The sequence below is a fragment of the Hypanus sabinus genome, chromosome 24 (assembly GCF_030144855.1).
Source record: "Hypanus sabinus isolate sHypSab1 chromosome 24, sHypSab1.hap1, whole genome shotgun sequence".
NCBI lineage: Eukaryota > Metazoa > Chordata > Chondrichthyes > Myliobatiformes > Dasyatidae > Hypanus > Hypanus sabinus.
The window spans coordinates 32389082-32410415 of record NC_082729.1 but is presented as its reverse complement, the minus strand read 5'-3'; the positions used below and the strand labels follow the sequence as shown (position 1 = coordinate 32410415).

General features: G+C 52.3%; 1 protein-coding gene across 1 annotated transcript in view; it reads left to right on the top strand.

The window, feature by feature from the left end:
* slc35a2 (solute carrier family 35 member 2) overlaps positions 1-21334 on the top strand; it is a 67557-nt gene that overhangs the window by 8904 nt on the left and 37319 nt on the right. Inside the window, 1 exon segment of the mRNA XM_059949552.1 lies at positions 3934-4116. Coding sequence (XP_059805535.1) covers positions 3934-4116 — 183 coding nt within the window.

The following is a 21334-nucleotide window of genomic DNA, read 5'->3' as shown; positions in this document are numbered from 1 at the left end:
TGAACCTCACATCACAGTGTTAAACAGTTTTGCACCCACATTGTACTGTCAATTTATATTTGTGTGCTGTAGCACTTTTTATAACGCTATTGTTTGCATTTCCGGTTAGATGCTAACCGCATTTCATTGGCTTTGTATCTGTACTCAGCACAATAAAGTTAAATCTTATCTAAAAATAAATAAATATTTTTTAGATATATATGAGATGATGGAGTAGATAGCTTTGTTGTCAAGTTTGCAGATGATACCAAGATTGGTGGAGGGGCAGGTAGTGTTGAGGAAACGGGTATACTACAAAAGGACTTAGGAGAACAGCCGAGAAGGTGGTAAATGTAGCGCAGTGTTAGAAAATGCATGGTCATGCACTTTGGTAGAAGAAATAAACATGCGAGCGATTTTCTAAATGGGGAGAAAATACAAAAATCTGAGATGCAAGAGGACCTGGGAGTCCTTGTGCAAAACACCCAACTGTTAACTTGCAGTTTGAGTCTGTGGTGAGGAAGGGAAATGCAATGTTAGCATTCATTTCAAGAGGCCTAGAGTACAAGAGCTGGGATTTATGTTGCATTGAAGAGGCCTCACCTCGAGTATTGTGAACAGTTCTGGATTCCACATCAAAGAAGAGATGTGCTGGCATTGGAGAGGGTGCAGAGGAGGTTCACAAGGATGATTCTGGGAATGTTTGATAACTCTGGGTCTGAACTCACTGGAATTTAGAAAGATGAGGGGGGGATTTCATCAAAACCTTTTGAATGTTGAAAGACCCAGACAAGAGTAGATGTGGAAGGTATGTTTCCCATGGTGGGGGAGTCTAGGAGAAGAGGGCACAGTGTCAGGATAGAGGGGTGTCCATTTAAAACACAGATGTGGAGAAATATCTTTAGCCAGAGGGTGGTGAATCTGTGGAATTTATTACCACTGGCAATTGTGGAGGCCAGGTCATTATTTAAGACAGAGGCTGATGGATTCTTGATTGGAAGGTTACGGGGAGTGGGGATGAGGAGGGGGGAAAGGATCAGACATGAATGGCGGAGCAGACTCGATGGGCCAAATGTCCTGATTCAGCTCCTATGTATTGTGGTCTCTTACAGAATTGCCTTTTGCCTCATGGGCTCAACCACAAACTGCTATAAAAAGCCATTTCACAAACATTGTACAAGTTCCCTTTTTTGGAATCCACCACCAACCTGATTTTCCCAGTCTAACCTACATATTGAAATCCCCCATGATGTTACCCTTCTGACGTGTTCCTGCTGAAATTTGTAGCCCTGTCCTGGCTACTGTTCAGAAGCCTGTACTGTATGTTTATAAATAACTCCAATCACGGTTTTTCCACACATGCACTTTCTTAACTCTACCCACAAGAATTCTACATCTTCTGATCTCGAGTCACTTCTTTCTAAGTTAGAGATCCTGCCATTCTCTAAAGTTCTACAAGATCATCTACCTTATTCTGTATACCGTAGGTGTCAAACTCAAGGCCCACGGGCCGGATATGGCCCGCGAGATCATTTTAGATAGATCTATTATTTTAATTATTAATGGCCCGGCAATATGAAGCCTATGATTGTAAGTTAATACCAATCATAAAAATAATGCTTGCTCAGCAGTCTTCTTCATAAGAAACGGAATTTGGGAAGTGAAACACTTTGTAGTTATAGCAGAGACTGAGACACATGAGAACAGGCTGAAAAAACGGAGGCAATGAAAGCTGCGTTCGCACGCGCCCGACTGATCCGGCCCGCATGAAGCTGCATTTTGCCCAATCCGGCCCGTGACCTAAAATGAGTTTGACACCCCTGCCATATACAGTCGGCCCTCCGTATCAGCGGGTTCTGCGTGCGCGGATTCAACTAACCGCGGATCAGGAAAACCCGGAAGTTCTCTCTCCAGCACTCGTTGCTCGAGCATGTACAGACTATTTTTTCCTAAGCAATACAGTATAGCAACTATTTACATAGCATTTACATTGTATTAGGTATTACAAGTAATCTAGAAATGACTTAAAAGTACAGGCTGTCCCCGGCTTACGAACGAGTTCCGTTTCTGAGTCCGTCTTTAAGTCGGATTTGAAGTTGGAACGGGTACATCCGGTATAATTTAGCAACAGTCAAAAGTTTTTTTTTAGTATATAGTACATATTTTACCTTTCTATGCATATAAAACACTTAAGAACATACGTATTTGAATAATTAAACCACTGCATTGCTTAGTAATAATTGTAGCTTTTATTGGGGCAGGGCTCCATTAAAATTGTTCCGATCGTTGACCGACTAGCCTAACGCTTTTCCAATGACCGATGGCGTTTCACCGCTTTATTACTTCCACCTTATTTTCAATCGTGATGGTGATTATTTTCACAATTATTATTGTGGATACAGAGCTGCACCACCGGGTCCTAATGCCCACCGCACTGGTGGTTAAAGAAAGTCTGTGTTCCGCTGGGACCTAAACAGCCAGGTTAAATAAGGGACTTGAACATCCACGTTTTTTGGTATCCACGGGGGGGGGGGGGGGGGGGGGTCTCAGAACCAATCCCCCGCAGATAAGGAGGGCTGACTGGACTGCATGCATTCAAGTATTACACCTTCAGTCCTGTATTCATTACCTTTTTCAATCTTGTCCCCCTTTTACATTAGAACTCATCCCACTGACTGTAATTTTGCCCTATTATCTGTCTGTTCTTCCTGTCACTCACTACCCACTGCCTCTGCTTGCAAACCAACGACCCTTTTCTCATCCCTGTTGCTCTGGTTCCCATCCCCTCTCTTCCCCCCCCACCCCCGCCAAATTAGTTGAAACTCTCCCCAGCAGCTCCAGCAAACCTGCCTTGGTTCCCCTTGGGTTTAGGTGTAACCAGTCCCTTTTTGTACAGGCCATACATTGCAGAAGACGTCCCAGTCATCCCCTGCTGCCTGCACCAGTGTCTCTGCCACGTCATCCTGTTCTTACCCTTGCATGCTGCACGGGCAGAAATCCCGATATTACTACCCTGGGGCTCCTGCTTTTCAGCTTACTGCCTAACTCCCTATATTCCCTCTTCAGTCCCTTTTCCTATCGATGTATGTACCGAGACCTCTGGCTGCTCACCCTTGCCCTTTAGAATGCTGTGAACCCAATCTGAGATGTCCCTGGGATGCGCCACACCATCCGGGGTGCACTGCAACAGCAGAAAGGGAGCGGAAGAATCTTGCCCATTTCCTTTCCCGCTCCTGACAGTCAGCCCAGGGGTGATGAGCTCCTACTGAGCACCTCCTCAGTTTCCACTGTAAGCCGGAAGTCATCGAGCTGCAGCTCCAGTTCCTTAACGCATTCAATCAGGAGTAGCGGATGTGGCTGGAGGTCTCCCAGAATTCCCACATCTCACACAAGGAGCACAACACAGCCCCTAGAGTCATTCTCACTGCAGCCGAAGAATGAAGAAAATTACTAGATACATAGCTCGCCAAGGCCTCCCCACTCTAACACCGCTCCACTTGCCCCTGCCTTTTTATTTGCCCTTGTGTGAGGCCTCCTGTGCTGCCAAACAAATCCAGAATCCTGCGAAAGCTCGGTTTTTAAATCCCTTGCTCGCCAACCTGTGGGACACAGGCAGAAGAGAATGAAACACATCCAGATTGCTGGAGGAACTCAGCAGGTCAGGCAGCATCTATAGAATGAATGAACAGTGGAGAGAGACCCTGCTTCGTTTCCGTTCAGTCGGGAATGGTGTGGGAGGAAGGATTAACTGGAATCCCATTCACATTTTGAGAACATAGAAGAATATTTTGGGAGCCAGGCAGGGATTAAGTTTCTCCCCTGTCTGAGTTGGTCGTGGAACAGGGCTCAGGGACACGTGAGATGGGGGGGTGGGGAATGTTTCAGTAGGTGGGTTTGTGGTCCCTGTGTGGAGCCCCCCCCCGTCTGATACAGCGTCTGTTCTGCCCCCCACAGTGAACGATAGGCTGAAGTACTCGTGCCTGGTGGTGCTGGTGATTCAGAACGCTTCTGTCATCCTCTGTATCCGTTATGTACGCACCGTGCCAGGCGACCGTTTCTTCACCACCTCTGCCGTGGTGGCCGTTGAAGTCCTCAAGCTGCTCACCTGCCTGCTGCTGTTACTGTTCCAGAAGAGAGGTCAGTACTGTCTCTCACACCCTCCCCTATCACCCACAGCGAGATCCACTCTGTCTGCTGTTCCAGAGGAAAAGGGTCACTTCTGTCTCTCACACACCCTCCCCTATCACCCACAATGAGATCCACTCCGTCTGCTGTTCCAGAGGAGAGGTCAGTACTGTCTCTCACACCCTCCCCTATCACCCACAATGAGATCCACTCCGTCTGCTGTTCCAGAGGAGAGGTCAGTACTGTCTCACACACACCCTCCCCTATCACCCACAACGAGATCCACTCCCTGTCTGCTGTTCCAGAGGAAAAGGGTCACTTCTGTCTCTCACACACCCTCCCCTATCACCCACAACGAGATCCACTCCCTGTCTGCTGTTCCAGAGGAAAAGGGTCACTTCTGTCTCACACACACCCTCCCCTATCACCCACAATGAGATCCACTCCGTCTGCTGTTCCAGAGGAGAGGTCAGTACTGTCTCACACACACCCTCCACTATCACCCACAGCGAGATCCAATCCGTCTGTTATTCCAGAGGAAAAGGGTCACTTCTGTCTCTCACACACCCTCCCCTATCACCCACAATGAGATCCACTCCCTGTCTGCTGTTCCAGAGGAAAAGGGTCAATTCTGTCTCACACACACCCTCCCCTATCACCCACAATGAGATCCACTCCGTCTGCTGTTCCAGAGGAAGAGGGTCAGTTCTGTCTTCACACACCCTCCCCTATCACCCTCAACGAGATCCACTCCCTGTCTGCTGTTCCAGAGGAAAACGGTCACTTCTGTCTCTCACACACCCTCCCCTATCACCCACAACGAGATCCACTCCGTCTGCTGTTCCAGAGGAGAGGTCAGTACTGTCTCACACACACCCTCCACTATCACCCACAGCGAGATCCACTCCGTCTGTTATTCCAGAGGAAAAGGGTCACTTCTGTCTCTCACACACCCTCCCCTATCACCCATAGCGAGATCCACTTCCTGTCTGCTGTTCCAGAGGAAAAGGGTCACTTCTGTCTCTCACACACCCTCCCCTATCACCTACAGCGAGATCCACTCCGTCTGCTGATCCAGAGGAAAAGGGTCACTTCTGTCTCTCACACACCCTCCCCTATCACCCACAGCGAGATCCACTTCCTGTCTGCTGTTCCAGAGGAAAAGGGTCACTTCTGTCTCACACACACCCTCCCCTATCACCCACAATGAGATCCACTCCCTGTCTGCTGTTCCAGAGGAAAAGGGTCACTTCTGTCTCTCACACACCCTCCCCTATCACCCACAGCGAGATCCACTCCGTCTGCTGATCCAGAGGAAAAGGGTCACTTCTGTCTCTCACACACCCTCCCCTATCACCCACAATGAGATCCACTCCGTCTGCTGTTCCAGAGGAAAAGGGTCACTTCTGTCTCACACACACCCTCCCCTATCACCCACAACGAGATCCACTCCCTGTCTGCTGTTCCAGAGGAAAAGGGTCACTTCTGTCTCTCACACACCCTCCACTATCACCCACAACGAGATCCACTCCCTGTCTGCTGTTCCAGAGGAAAAGGGTCACTTCTGTCTCTCACACACCCTCCCCTATCACCCACAACGAGATCCACTCCCTGTCTGCTGTTCCAGAGGAAATGGGTCACTTCTGTCTCTCATACACCCTCCCCTATCACCCAAACCGAGATCCACTCCCTGTCTGCTGTTCCAGAGGAAAAAGGTCACCTCTGTCTCTCACACACCCTCCCCTATCACCCACAGCGAGATCCACTCCGTCTGCTGTTCCAGAGGAAAAGGGTCAGTTCTGTCTAATACACCCTCCCCTATCAACCACGATGAGATCCACTCCCTGTCTGCTGTTCCAGAGGAAAAGGGTCACTTCTGTCACTCACACACCGTCCCCTATCACCCACAGCGAGATCCCCTCCCTGTCTGCTGCTGTTGCTGTTGAGGAGAGGTCAGTACTGTCTCACACACCCTCCCCTATCACCCACAGCGAGATCCACTCCGTCTGCTGATCCAGAGGAAAAGGGTCACTTCTGTCTCTCACACACCCTCCCCTATCACCCACAACGATCCACTCCCTGTCTGCTGTTCCAGAAGAAAAGGGTCACTTCTGTCTCACACACACCCTCCCGTATCACCCACAACGAGCTCCACTCCTTGTCTGCTGTTCCAGAGGAAAAGGGTCACTTCTGTCTCTCACACACCCTCCCCTATCACCCACAATAAGATCCACTCCCTGTCTACTGTTCCAGAGGAAAAGGGTCACTTCTGTCTCACACACACCTTCCCTATCACCCACAGCGAGATCCACTCCATCTGTTATTCCAGAGGAAAAGGGTCACTTCTATCTCTCACACACCCTCCCCTATCACCCATAGAGAGATCCTCTTCCTGTCTGCTGTTCCAGTGGAAAAGGGTCAATTCTGTCTCACACACACCCTCCCCTATCACCCACTGCGAGATCCACTCCGTCTGCTGATCCAGAGGAAAAGGGTCACTTCTGTCTCTCACACACCCTCCCCTATCACCCACAATGAGATCCACTCCCTGTCTGCTGTTCCAGAGGAAAAGGGTCACTTCTGTCTCTCACACACCCTCCCCTATCACCTACAGCGAGATCCACTCCGTCTGCTGATCCAGAGGAAAAGGGTCACTTCTGTCTCTCACACACCCTCCCCTATCATTCACAGCGAGATCCACTTCCTGTCTGCTGTTCCAGAGGAAAAGGGTCACTTCTGTCTCTCACACACCCTCCCCTATCACCCAAACCGAGATCCACTCCCTGTCTGCTGTTCCAGAGGAAATGGGTCACTTCTGACTCTCACACACCCTCCCCTATCACCCAAACCGAGATCCACTCCCTGTCTGCTGTTCCAGAGGAAAAGGGTCACTTCTGTCTCTCACACACCCTCCCCTATCACCCACAACGAGATCCACTCCGTCTGCTGTACCAGAGGAAAAGGGTAAGTTCTGTCTCATACACACCCTCCCCTATCACCCACAACGAGATCCACTCCCTGTCTGCTGTTCCAGAGGAAATGGGTCACTTCTGTCTGTCACACACCCTCCCCTATCACCCAAACCGAGATCCACTCCCTGTCTGCTGTTCCAGAGGAAAAGGGTCACTTCTGTCACTCACACACCCTCCCCTATCACCCACAGCGAGATCGCCTCCCTGTCTGCTGCTGTTGCTGTTCCAGAGGAGAGGTCAGTACTGTCTCACACACCCTCCCCTATCACCCACAGCGAGATCCACTCCGTCTGTTGTTCCAGAGGAAAAGGGTCACTTCTGTCTCTCACACACCCTCCCCTATCACCCACAACGAGATCCACTCCCTGTCTGCTGTTCCAGAGGAAAAGGGTCACTTCTGTCTCTCACACACCCTCCCCTATCACCCACAACGAGATCCACTCCCTGTCTGCTGTTCCAGAGGAAATGGGTCACTTCTGTCTGTCACACACCCTCCCCTATCACCCAAACCGAGATCCACTCCCTGTCTGCTGTTCCAGAGGAAAAGGGTCACTTCTGTCTCTCACACCCTCCACTATCACCCACAGCGAGATCCACTCCGTCTGCTGTTCCAGAGGAAAAGGTTCACTTCTGTCTCTCACACACCCTCCCCTATCACCTACAGCGAGATCCACTCCGTCTGCTCATCCAGAGGAAAAGGGTCACTTCTGTCTCTCACACACCCTCCCCTATCACCCACAGCGAGATCCACTTCCTGTCTGCTGTTCCAGAGGAAAAGGGTCACTTCTGTCTCTCACACACCCTCCCCTATCACCCACAATGAGATCCACTCCCTGTCTGCTGTTCCAGAGGAAAAGGGTCAATTCTGTCTCACACACACCCTCCCCTATCACCCACAATGAGATCCACTCCGTCTGCTGTTCCAGAGGAAGAGGGTCAGTTCTGTCTTCACACACCCTCCCCTATCACCCTCAACGAGATCCACTCCCTGTCTGCTGTTCCAGAGGAAAACGGTCACTTCTGTCTCTCACACACCCTCCACTATCACCCACAACGAGATCCACTCCGTCTGCTGTTCCAGAGGAAGAGGGTCAGTTCTGTCTTTACACACCCTCCCCTATCACCCAAACCGAGATCCACTCCCTGTCTGCTGTTCCAGAGGAAAAGGGTCACTTCTGTCTCTCACACACCCTCCCCTATCACCCACAGCGAGATCCACTCCGTCTGCTGTTCCAGAGGAAAAGGGTCAGTTCTGTCTCATACACCCTCCCCTATCAACCACAATGAGATCCACTCCCTGTCTGCTGTTCCAGAGGAAAAGGGTCACTTCTGTCACTCACACACCCTCCCCTATCACCCACAGCGAGATCGCCTCCCTGTCTGCTGCTGTTGCTGTTCCAGAGGAGAGGTCATTACTGTCTCACACACCCTCCCCTATCACCCACAGCGAGATCCACTCCGTCTGTTGTTCCAGAGGAAAAGGGTCACTTCTGTCTCTCACACACCCTCCCCTATCACCCACAACGATCCACTCCCTGTCTGCTGTTCCAGAGGAAAAGGGTCACTTCTGTCTCACACACACCCTCCCCTATCACCCACAACGAGATACACTCCCTGTCTGCTGTTCCAGAGGAAAAGGGTCACTTCTGTCTCTCACACACCCTCCACTATCACACACAGCGAGGTCCACTCCGTCTGCTGTTCCAGAAGAGAGGTTAGTACTGTCTCACACACACCCTCCCCTATCACCCACAACGAGATCCACTCCCTGTCTGCTGTTCCAGAGGAAAAGGGTCACTTCTGTCTCACACACACCCTCCCCTATCACCCACAACGAGATCCACTCCGTCTGTTGTTGCAGAGGAAAAAGGTCACTTCTGTCTCTCACACACCCTCCCCTATCACCCACAATGAGATCCACTCCCTGTCTGCTGTTCCAGAGGAAAAGGGTCACTTCTGTCTCTCACACACCCTCCCCTATCACCCACAACGAGATCCACTCCCTGTCTGCTGTTCCAGAGGAAAAGGGTCACTTCTGTCTCTCACACACCCTCCCCTATCACCCACAATGAGATCCACTCCCTGTCTGCTGTTCCAGAGGAAATGGGTCACTTCTGTCTGTCACACAACCTCCCCTATCACCCAAACCGAGATCCACTCCCTGTCTGCTGTTCCAGAGGAAAAGGGTCACTTCTGTCTCTCACACCCTCCACTATCACCCACAGCGAGATCCACTCCGTCTGCTGTTCCAGAGGAAAAGGGTCACTTCTGTCTCACACACACCCTCCCCTATCACCCACAGCGAGATCCACTCCGTCTGTTGTTGCAGAGGAAAAGGGTCACTTCTGTCTCTCACACACCCTCCCCTATCACCCACAACGAGATCCACTCCCTGTCTGCTGTTCTAGAGGAAAAGGGTCACTTCTGTCTCTCACACCCTCCACTATCACCCACAGCGAGATCCACTCCGTCTGCTGTTCCAGAGGAAAAGGGTCACTTCTGTCTCTCACACACCCTCCCCTATCAACCACAATGAGATCCACTCCCTGTCTGCTGTTCCAGAGGAAAAGGGTCACTTCTGTCTCTCACACACCCTCCCCTAACACCCACAACGAGATCCACTCCCTGTCTGCTGTTCCAGAGGAAATGGGTCACTTCTGTCTGTCACACACCCTCCCCTATCACCCACAACGAGATCCACTCCCTGTCTGCTGTTCCAGAGGAAAAGGGTCACTTCTGTCTCTCACACACCCTCCCCTATCACCCACAATGAGATCCACTCCCTGTCTGCTGTTCCAGAGGAAAAGGGTCACTTCTGTCTCTCACACACCCTCCCCTATCACCCACAACGAGATCCACTCCCTGTCTGCTGTTCCAGAGGAAAAGGGTCACTTCTGTCTCTCACACACCCTACCCTATCACCCACAACGAGATCCACTCCCTGTCTGCTGTTCCAGAGGAAAAGGGTCACTTCTGTCTCTCACACACCCTCCCCTATCACCCACAACGAGATCCACTCCCTGTCTGCTGTTCCAGAGGAAAAGGGTCACTTCTGTCTCTCACACACCCTCCCCTATCACCCACAATGAGATCCACTCCCTGTCTGCTGTTCCAGAGGAAAAGGGTCACTTCTGTCTCTCACACACCCTCCCCTATCACCCACAACGAGATCCACTCCCTGTCTGCTGTTCCAGAGGAAAAGGGTCACTTCTGTCTCTCACACACCCTACCCTATCACCCACAACGAGATCCACTCCCTGTCTGCTGTTCCAGAGGAAAAGGGTCACTTCTGTCTCTCACACACCCTCCCCTATCACCCACAATGAGATCTACTCCCTGTCTGCTGTTCCAGAGGAAAAGGGTCACTTCTGTCTCTCACACACCCTCCCCTATCACCCACAACGAGATCCACTCCCTGTCTGCTGTTCCAGAGGAAAAGGGTCACTTCTGTCTCTCACACACCCTACCCTATCACCCACAGCGAGATCCACTCCGTCTGCTGTTCCAGAGGAAAAGGGTCAGTTCTGTCTCATACACCCTCCCCTATCAACCACAATGAGATCCACGCCCTGTCTGCTGTTCCAGAGGAAAAGGGTCACTTCTGTCACTCACACACCCTCCCCTATCACCCGCAACGAGATCCACTCCCTGTCTGCTGTTCCAAAGGGTCACTTCTGTCTCTCACACACCCTCCCCTATCACCCACAGCGAGATCCACTCCGTCTGCTGTTCCAGAGGAAAAGGGTCAGTTCTGTCTCACAAACCCTCCCCTATCACCCACAGCGAGATCCACTCCGTCTGTTGTTGCAGAGGAAAAGTGTCACTTCTGTCTCTCACACACCCTCCCCTATCACCCACAATGAAATCCACTCCCTGTCTGCTGTTCCAGAGGAAAAGGGTCAGTTCTGTCTCACACACACCCTCCACTATCACCCACAGCGAGATCCACTCCTTCTGCTGTTCCAGAGGAAAAGGGTCACTTCTGTCTCTCACACACCCTCCCCTATCACCCACAATGAGATCCACTCCGTCTGATGTTCCAGAGGAAAAGGGTCACTTCTGTCTCTCACACACCCTCCCCTATCACCCACAGCGAGATCCACTCCGTCTGTTGTTCCAGAGGAAAAGGGTCACTTCTGTCTCTCACACACCCTCCCCTATCACCCACAACGATCCACTCCCTGTCTGCTGTTCCAGAGGAAAAGGGTCACTTCTGTCTCACACACACCCTCCCCTATCACCCACAACGAGATCCACTCCCTGTCTGCTGTTCCAGAGGAAAAGGGTCACTTCTGTCTCTCACACACCCTCCACTATCACCCACAGCGAGGTCCACTCCGTCTGCTGTTCCAGAGGAGAGGTCAGTACTGTCTCACACACACCCTCCCCTATCACCCACAACGAGATCCACTCCCTGTCTGCTGTTCCAGAGGAAAAGGGTCACTTCTGTCTCACACACACCCTCCCCTATCACCCACAACGAGATCCACTCCGTCTGTTGTTGCAGAGGAAAAAGGTCACTTCTGTCTCTCACACACCCTCCCCTATCACCCACAATGAGATCCACTCCCTGTCTGCTGTTCCAGAGGAAAAGGGTCACTTCTGTCTCTCACACACCCTCCCCTATCACCCACAACGAGATCCACTCCCTGTCTGCTGTTCCAGAGGAAAAGGGTCACTTCTGTCTCTCACACACCCTCCCCTATCACCCACAATGAGATCCACTCCCTGTCTGCTGTTCCAGAGGAAATGGGTCACTTCTGTCTGTCACACAACCTCCCCTATCACCCAAACCGAGATCCACTCCCTGTCTGCTGTTCCAGAGGAAAAGGGTCACTTCTGTCTCTCACACACCCTCCCCTATCACCCACAACGAGATCCACTCCCTGTCTGCTGTTCCAGAGGAAAAGGGTCACTTCTGTCTCTCACTCACCCTCCCCTATCACCCACAATGAGATCCACTCCCTGTCTGCTGTTCCAGAGGAAAAGGGTCACTTCTGTCTCTCACACCCTCCACAATCACCCACAGCGAGATCCACTCCGTCTGCTGTTCCAGAGGAAAAGGGTCACTTCTGTCTCACACACACCCTCCCCTATCACCCACAACGAGATCCACTCCGTCTGTTGTTGCAGAGGAAAAGGGTCACTTCTGTCTCTCACACACCCTCCCCTATCATCCACAATGAGATCCACTCCCTGTCTGCTGTTCCAGAGGAAAAGGGTCACTTCTGTCTGTCACACACCCTCCCCTAACACCCACAACGAGATCCACTCCCTGTCTGCTGTTCCAGAGGAAATGGGTCACTTCTGTCTGTCACACACCCTCCCCTATCACCCAAACCGAAATCCACTCCCTGTCTGCTGTTCCAGAGGAAAAGGGTCACTTCTGTCTCTCACACACCCTCCCCTATCACCCACAACGAGATCCACTCCCTGTCTGCTGTTCCAGAGGAAAAGGGTCACTTCTGTCTCTCACACCCTCCACTATCACCCACAGCGAGATCCACTCCGTCTGCTGTTCCAGAGGAAAAGGGTCACTTCTGTCTCTCACACACCCTCCCCTATCACCCACAGCGAGATCCACTCCGTCTGCTGTTCCAGAGGAAAAGGGTCACTTCTGTCTCTCACACACCCTCCCCTATCACCCACAATAAGATCCACTCCCTGTCTACTGTTCCAGAGGAAAAGGGTCACTTCTGTCTCACACACACCCTCCCCTATCACCCACAGCGAGATCTACTCCATCTGTTATTCCAGAGGAAAAGGGTCACTTCTATCTCTCACACACCCTCCCCTATCACCCATAGAGAGATCCTCTTCCTGTCTGCTGTTCCAGAGGAAAAGGGTCAATTCTGTCTCACACACACACTCCCCTATCACCCACTGCGAGATCCACTCCGTCTGCTGATCCAGAGGAAAAGGGTCACTTCTGTCTCTCACACACCCTCCCCTATCATTCACAGCGAGATCCACTTCCTGTCTGCTGTTCCAGAGGAAAAGGGTCACTTCTGTCTCTCACACACCCTCCCCTATCACCCACAGCGAGATCCACTCCGTCTGCTGTTCCAGAGGAAAAGGGTCAGTTCTGTCTCATACACCCTCCCCTATCAACCACAATGAGATTCACGCCCTGTCTGCTGTTCCAGAGGAAAAGGGTCACTTCTGTAACTCACACACCCTCCCCTATCACCCACAGCGAGATCCCCTCCCTGTCTGCTGCTGTTGCTGTTCCAGAGGAGAGGTCAGTACTGTCTCACACACCCTCCCCTATCACCCACAGCGAGATCCACTCCGTCTGTTGTTGCAGAGGAAAAGGGTCACTTCTGTCTCTCACACACACTCCCCTATCACCCACAATGAGATCCACTCCCTGTCTGCTGTTCCAGAGGAAAAGGGTCACTTCTGTCTCTCACACACCCTCCCCTATCACCCACAACGAGATCCACTCCCTGTCTGCTGTTCCAGTGGAAAAGGGTCACTTCTGTCTCTCACACACCCTCCCCTATCACCCACAACGAGATCCACGCCCTGTCTGCTGTTCCAGAGGAAAAGGGTCACTTCTGTCACTCACACACCCTCCCCTATCACCCACAGCGAGATCCCCTCCCTGTCTGCTGCTGTTGCTGTTCCAGAGGAGAGGTCAGTACTGTCTCACACACCCTCCCCTATCACCCACAGCGAGATCCACTCCGTCTGTTGTTGCAGAGGAAAAGGGTCACTTCTGTCTCTCACACACCCTCCCCTATGACCCACAATGAGTTGCACTCCGTCTGCTGTTCCAGAGGAAAAGGGTCACTTCTGTCTCTCACACCCTCCAGTATCACCCACAGCGAGATCCACTCCGTCTGCTGTTCCAGAGGAAAAGGGTCACTTCTGTCTCACACACACCCTCCCCTATCACCCACAACGAGATCCACTCCGTCTGTTGTTGCAGAGGAAAAGGGTCACTTCTGTCTCTCACACACCCTCCCCTATCATCCACAATGAGATCCACTCCCTGTCTGCTGTTCCAGAGGAAAAGGGTCACTTCTGTCTGTCACACACCCTCCCCTAACACCCACAACGAGATCCACTCCCTGTCTGCTGTTCCAGAGGAAATGGGTCACTTCTGTCTGTCACACACCCTCCCCTATCACCCAAACCGAGATCCACTCCCTGTCTGCTGTTCCAGAGGAAAAGGGTCACTTCTGTCTCTCACACACCCTCCCCTATCACCCACAACGAGATCCACTCCCTGTCTGCTGTTCCAGAGGAAAAGGGTCACTTCTGTCTCTCACACCCTCCACTATCACCCACAGCGAGATCCACTCCGTCTGCTGTTCCAGAGGAAAAGGGTCACTTCTGTCTCTCACACACCCTCCCCTATCACCCACAATAAGATCCACTCCCTGTCTACTGTTCCAGAGGAAAAGGGTCACTTCTGTCTCACACACACCCTCCCCTATCACCCACAGCGAGATCCACTCCATCTGTTATTCCAGAGGAAAAGGGTCACTTCTATCTCTCACACACCCTCCCCTATCACCCATAGAGAGATCCTCTTCCTGTCTGCTGTTCCAGAGGAAAAGGGTCAATTCTGTCTCACACACACCCTCCCCTATCACCCACAGCGAGATCCACTCCGTCTGCTGATCCAGAGGAAAAGGGTCACTTCTGTCTCTCACACACCCTCCCCTATCATTCACAGCGAGATCCACTTCCTGTCTGCTGTTCCAGAGGAAAAGGGTCACTTCTGTCTCTCACACACCCTCCCCTATCACCCACAGCGAGATCCACTCCGTCTGCTGTCCAGAGGAAAAGGGTCAGTTCTGTCTCATACACCCTCCCCTATCAACCACAATGAGATTCACGCCCTGTCTGCTGTTCCAGAGGAAAAGGGTCACTTCTGTAACTCACACACCCTCCCCTATCACCCACAGCGAGATCCCCTCCGTCTGTTGTTGCAGAGGAAAAGAGTCACTTCTGTCTCTCACACACCCTCCCCTATCATTCACAGCGAGATCCACTTCCTGTCTGCTGTTCCAGAGGAAAAGGGTCACTTCTGTCTCTCACACACCCTCCCCTATCACCCACAGCGAGATCCACTCCGTCTGCTGTTCCAGAGGAAAAGGGTCAGTTCTGTCTCATACACCCTCCCCTATCACCCACAATGAGATCCACTCCCTGTCTGCTGTTCCAGAGGAAAAGGGTCACTTCTGTCTCTCACACACCCTCCCCTATCACCCACAACGAGATCCACTCCCTGTCTGCTGTTCCAGTGGAAAAGGGTCACTTCTGTCTCTCACACACCCTCCCCTATCACCCACAACGAGATCCACTCCCTGTCTGCTGTTCCAGAGGAAAAGGGTCACTTCTGTCTCTCACACACCCTCCCCTATCACCCACAATGAGATCCACTCCCTGTCTGCTGTTCCAGAGGAAATGGGTCACTTCTGTCTGTCACACAACCTCCCCTATCACCCAAACCGAGATCCACTCCCTGTCTGCTGTTCCAGAGGAAAAGGGTCACTTCTGTCTCTCACACACCCTCCCCTATCACCCACAACGAGATCCACTCCCTGTCTGCTGTTCCAGAGGAAAAGGGTCACTTCTGTCTCTCACTCACCCTCCCCTATCACCCACAATGAGATCCACTCCCTGTCTGCTGTTCCAGAGGAAAAGGGTCACTTCTGTCTCTCACACCCTCCACAATCACCCACAGCGAGATCCACTCCGTCTGCTGTTCCAGAGGAAAAGGGTCACTTCTGTCTCACACACACCCTCCCCTATCACCCACAACGAGATCCACTCCGTCTGTTGTTGCAGAGGAAAAGGGTCACTTCTGTCTCTCACACACCCTCCCCTATCATCCACAATGAGATCCACTCCCTGTCTGCTGTTCCAGAGGAAAAGGGTCACTTCTGTCTGTCACACACCCTCCCCTAACACCCACAACGAGATCCACTCCCTGTCTGCTGTTCCAGAGGAAATGGGTCACTTCTGTCTGTCACACACCCTCCCCTATCACCCAAACCGAGATCCACTCCCTGTCTGCTGTTCCAGAGGAAAAGGGTCACTTCTGTCTCTCACACACCCTCCCCTATCACCCACAACGAGATCCACTCCCTGTCTGCTGTTCCAGAGGAAAAGGGTCACTTCTGTCTCTCACACCCTCCACTATCACCCACAGCGAGATCCACTCCGTCTGCTGTTCCAGAGGAAAAGGGTCACTTCTGTCTCTCACACACCCTCCCCTATCACCCACAGCGAGATCCACTCCGTCTGCTGTTCCAGAGGAAAAGGGTCACTTCTGTCTCTCACACACCCTCCCCTATCACCCACAATAAGATCCACTCCCTGTCTACTGTTCCAGAGGAAAAGGGTCACTTCTGTCTCACACACACCCTCCCCTATCACCCACAGCGAGATCCACTCCATCTGTTATTCCAGAGGAAAAGGGTCACTTCTATCTCTCACACACCCTCCCCTATCACCCATAGAGAGATCCTCTTCCTGTCTGCTGTTCCAGAGGAAAAGGGTCAATTCTGTCTCACACACACCCTCCCCTATCACCCACTGCGAGATCCACTCCGTCTGCTGATCCAGAGGAAAAGGGTCACTTCTGTCTCTCACACACCCTCCCCTATCATTCACAGCGAGATCCACTTCCTGTCTGCTGTTCCAGAGGAAAAGGGTCACTTCTGTCTCTCACACACCCTCCCCTATCACCCACAGCGAGATCCACTCCGTCTGCTGTTCCAGAGGAAAAGGGTCAGTTCTGTCTCATACACCCTCCCCTATCAACCACAATGAGATTCACGCCCTGTCTGCTGTTCCAGAGGAAAAGGGTCACTTCTGTAACTCACACACCCTCCCCTATCACCCACAGCGAGATCCCCTCCCTGTCTGCTGCTGTTGCTGTTCCAGAGGAGAGGTCAGTACTGTCTCACACACCCTCCCCTATCACCCACAGCGAGATCCACTCCGTCTGTTGTTGCAGAGGAAAAGGGTCACTTCTGTCTCTCACACACACTCCCCTATCACCCACAATGAGATCCACTCCCTGTCTGCTGTTCCAGAGGAAAAGGGTCACTTCTGTCTCTCACACACCCTCCCCTATCACCCACAACGAGATCCACTCCCTGTCTGCTGTTCCAGTGGAAAAGGGTCACTTCTGTCTCTCACACACCCTCCCCTATCACCCACAACGAGATCCACGCCCTGTCTGCTGTTCCAGAGGAAAAGGGTCACTTCTGTCACTCACACACCCTCCCCTATCACCCACAGCGAGATCCCCTCCCTGTCTGCTGCTGTTGCTGTTCCAGAGGAGAGGTCAGTACTGTCTCACACACCCTCCCCTATCACCCACAGCGAGATCCACTCCGTCTGTTGTTGCAGAGGAAAAGGGTCACTTCTGTCTCTCACACACCCTCCCCTATGACCCACAATGAGTTGCACTCCGTCTGCTGTTCCAGAGGAAAAGGGTCACTTCTGTCTCTCACACCCTCCAGTATCACCCACAGCGAGATCCACTCCGTCTGCTGTTCCAGAGGAAAAGGGTCACTTCTGTCTCACACACACCCTCCCCATCACCCACAACGAGATCCACTCCGTCTGTTGTTGCAGAGGAAAAGGGTCCCTTCTGTCTCTCACACACCCTCCCCTATCATCCACAATGAGATCCACTCCCTGTCTGCTGTTCCAGAGGAAAAGGGTCACTTCTGTCTGTCACACACCCTCCCCTAACACCCACAACGAGATCCACTCCCTGTCTGCTGTTCCAGAGGAAATGGGTCCCTTCTGTCTGTCACACACCCTCCCCTATCACCCAAACCGAGATCCACTCCCTGTCTGCTGTTCCAGAGGAAAAGGGTCACTTCTGTCTCTCACACACCCTCCCCTATCACCCACAACGAGATCCACTCCCTGTCTGCTGTTCCAGAGGAAAAGGGTCACTTCTGTCTCTCACACCCTCCACTATCACCCACAGCGAGATCCACTCCGTCTGCTGTTCCAGAGGAAAAGGGTCACTTCTGTCTCTCACACACCCTCCCCTATCACCCACAATAAGATCCACTCCCTGTCTACTGTTCCAGAGGAAAAGGGTCACTTCTGTCTCACACACACCCTCCCCTATCACCCACAGCGAGATCCACTCCATCTGTTATTCCAGAGGAAAAGGGTCACTTCTATCTCTCACACACCCTCCCCTATCACCCATAGAGAGATCCTCTTCCTGTCTGCTGTTCCAGAGGAAAAGGGTCAGTTCTGTCTCATACACCCTCCCCTATCAACCACAATGAGATTCACGCCCTGTCTGCTGTTCCAGAGGAAAAGGGTCACTTCTGTAACTCACACACCCTCCCCTATCACCCACAGCGAGATCCCCTCCGTCTGTTGTTGCAGAGGAAAAGAGTCACTTCTGTCTCTCACACACCCTCCCCTATCATTCACAGCGAGATCCACTTCCTGTCTGCTGTTCCAGAGGAAAAGGGTCACTTCTGTCTCTCACACACCCTCCCCTATCACCCACAGCGAGATCCACTCCGTCTGCTGTTCCAGAGGAAAAGGGTCAGTTCTGTCTCATACACCCTCCCCTATCACCCACAATGAGATCCACTCCCTGTCTGCTGTTCCAGAGGAAAAGGGTCACTTCTGTCTCTCACACACCCTCCCCTATCACCCACAACGAGATCCACTCCCTGTCTGCTGTTCCAGTGGAAAAGGGTCACTTCTGTCTCTCACACACCCTCCCCTATCACCCACAACGAGATCCACTCCGTCTGTTGTTGCAGAGGAAAAAGGTCACTTCTGTCTCTCACACACCCTCCCCTATCACCCACAGCGAGATCCACTCCGTCTGCTGTTCCAGAGGAAAAGGGTCACTTCTGTCTCTCACACACCCTCCCCTATCACCCACAATAAGATCCACTCCCTGTCTACTGTTCCAGAGGAAAAGGGTCACTTCTGTCTCACACACACCTTCCCTATCACCCACAGCGAGATCCACTCCATCTGTTATTCCAGAGGAAAAGGGTCACTTCTATCTCTCACACACCCTCCCCTATCACCCATAGAGAGATCCTCTTCCTGTCTGCTGTTCCAGTGGAAAAGGGTCAATTCTGTCTCACACACACCCTCCCCTATCACCCACTGCGAGATCCACTCCGTCTGCTGATCCAGAGGAAAAGGGTCACTTCTGTCTCTCACACACCCTCCCCTATCATTCACAGCGAGATCCACTTCCTGTCTGCTGTTCCAGAGGAAAAGGGTCACTTCTGTCTCTCACACACCCTCCCCTATCACCCTCAGCGAGATCCACTCCGTCTGCTGTTCCAGAGGAAAAGGGTCAGTTCTGTCTCATACACCCTCCCCTATCAACCACAATGAGATTCACGCCCTGTCTGCTGTTCCAGAGGAAAAGGGTCACTTCTGTAACTCACACACCCTCCCCTATCACCCACAGCGAGATCCCCTCCCTGTCTGCTGCTGTTGCTGTTCCAGAGGAGAGGTCAGTACTGTCTCACACACCCTCCCCTATCACCCACAGCGAGATCCACTCCGTCTGTTGTTGCAGAGGAAAAGGGTCACTTCTGTCTCTCACACACCCTCCCCTATGACCCACAATGAAATCCACTCCCTGTCTGCTGTTCCAGAGGAAAAGGGTCAGTTCTTTCTCACACACACCCTCCACTATCACCCACAGCGAGATCCACTCCTTCTGCTGTTCCAGAGGAAAAGGGTCACTTCTGTCTCTCACACACCCTCCCCTATCACCCACAATGAGATCCACTCCGTCTGCTGTTCCAGAGGAAAAGGGTCACTTCTGTCTCTCACACACCCTCCCCTATCACCCACAACGATCCACTCCCTGTCTGCTGTTCCAAGGAAAAGGGTCACTTCTGTCTCACACACACCCTCCCCTATCACCCACAACGAGATCCACTCCCTGTCTGCTGTTCCAGAGGAAAAGGGTCACTTCTGGCTCTCGCACACCCTCCCCTATCACCCACAACGAGATCCACTCCCTGTCTGCTGTTCCAGAGGAAAAGGGTCACTTCTGTCACTCACACACCCTCCCCTATCACCCACAGCGAGATCCCCTCCCTGTCTGCTGCTGTTGCTGTTCCAGAGGAGAGGTCAGTACTGTCTCACACACCCTCCCCTATCACCCACAGCGAGATCCACTCCGTCTGTTGTTGCAGAGGAAAAGGGTCACTTCTGTCTCTCACACACCCTCCCCTATGACCCACAATGAAATCCACTCCCTGTCTGCTGTTCCAGAGGAAAAGGGTCAGTTCTTTCTCACACACACCCTCCCCTATCACCCACAACGAGATCCACTCCCTGTCTGCTGTTCCAGAGGAAAAGGGTCACTTCTGTCTCTCACACACCCTCCCCTATCACCCACAACGAGATCCACTCCCTGTCTGCTGTTCCAGAGGAAAAGGGTCACTTCTGTCTCTCACACACCCCCCTATCACCCACAATGAGATCCACTCCCTGTCTGCTGTTCCAGAGGAAATGGGTCACTTCTGTCTGTCACACAACCTCCCCTATCACCCAAACCGAGATCCACTCCCTGTCTGCTGTTCCAGAGGAAAAGGGTCACTTCTGTCTCTCACACACCCTCCCCTATCACCCACAACGAGATCCACTCCCTGTCTGCTGTTCCAGAGGAAAAGGGTCACTTCTGTCTCTCACTCACCCTCCCCTATCACCCACAATGAGATCCACTCCCTGTCTGCTGTTCCAGAGGAAAAGGGTCACTTCTGTCTCTCACACCCTCCACAATCACCCACAGCGAGATCCACTCCGTCTGCTGTTCCAGAGGAAAAGGGTCACTTCTGTCTCACACACACCCTCCCCTATCACCCACAACGAGATCCACTCCGTCTGTTGTTGCAGAGGAAAAGGGTCACTTCTGTCTCTCACACACCCTCCCCTATCATCCACAATGAGATCCACTCCCTGTCTGCTGTTCCAGAGGAAAAGGGTCAGTTCTGTCTCATACACCCTCCCCTATCAACCACAATGAGATTCACGCCCTGTCTGCTGTTCCAGAGGAAAAGGGTCACTTCTGTAACTCACACACCCTCCCCTATCACCCACAGCGAGATCCCCTCCCTGTCTGCTGCTGTTGCTGTTCCAGAGGAGAGGTCAGTACTGTCTCACACACCCTCCCCTATCACCCACAGCGAGATCCACTCCGTCTGTTGTTGCAGAGGAAAAGGGTCACTTCTGTCTCTCACACACACTCCCCTATCACCCACAATGAG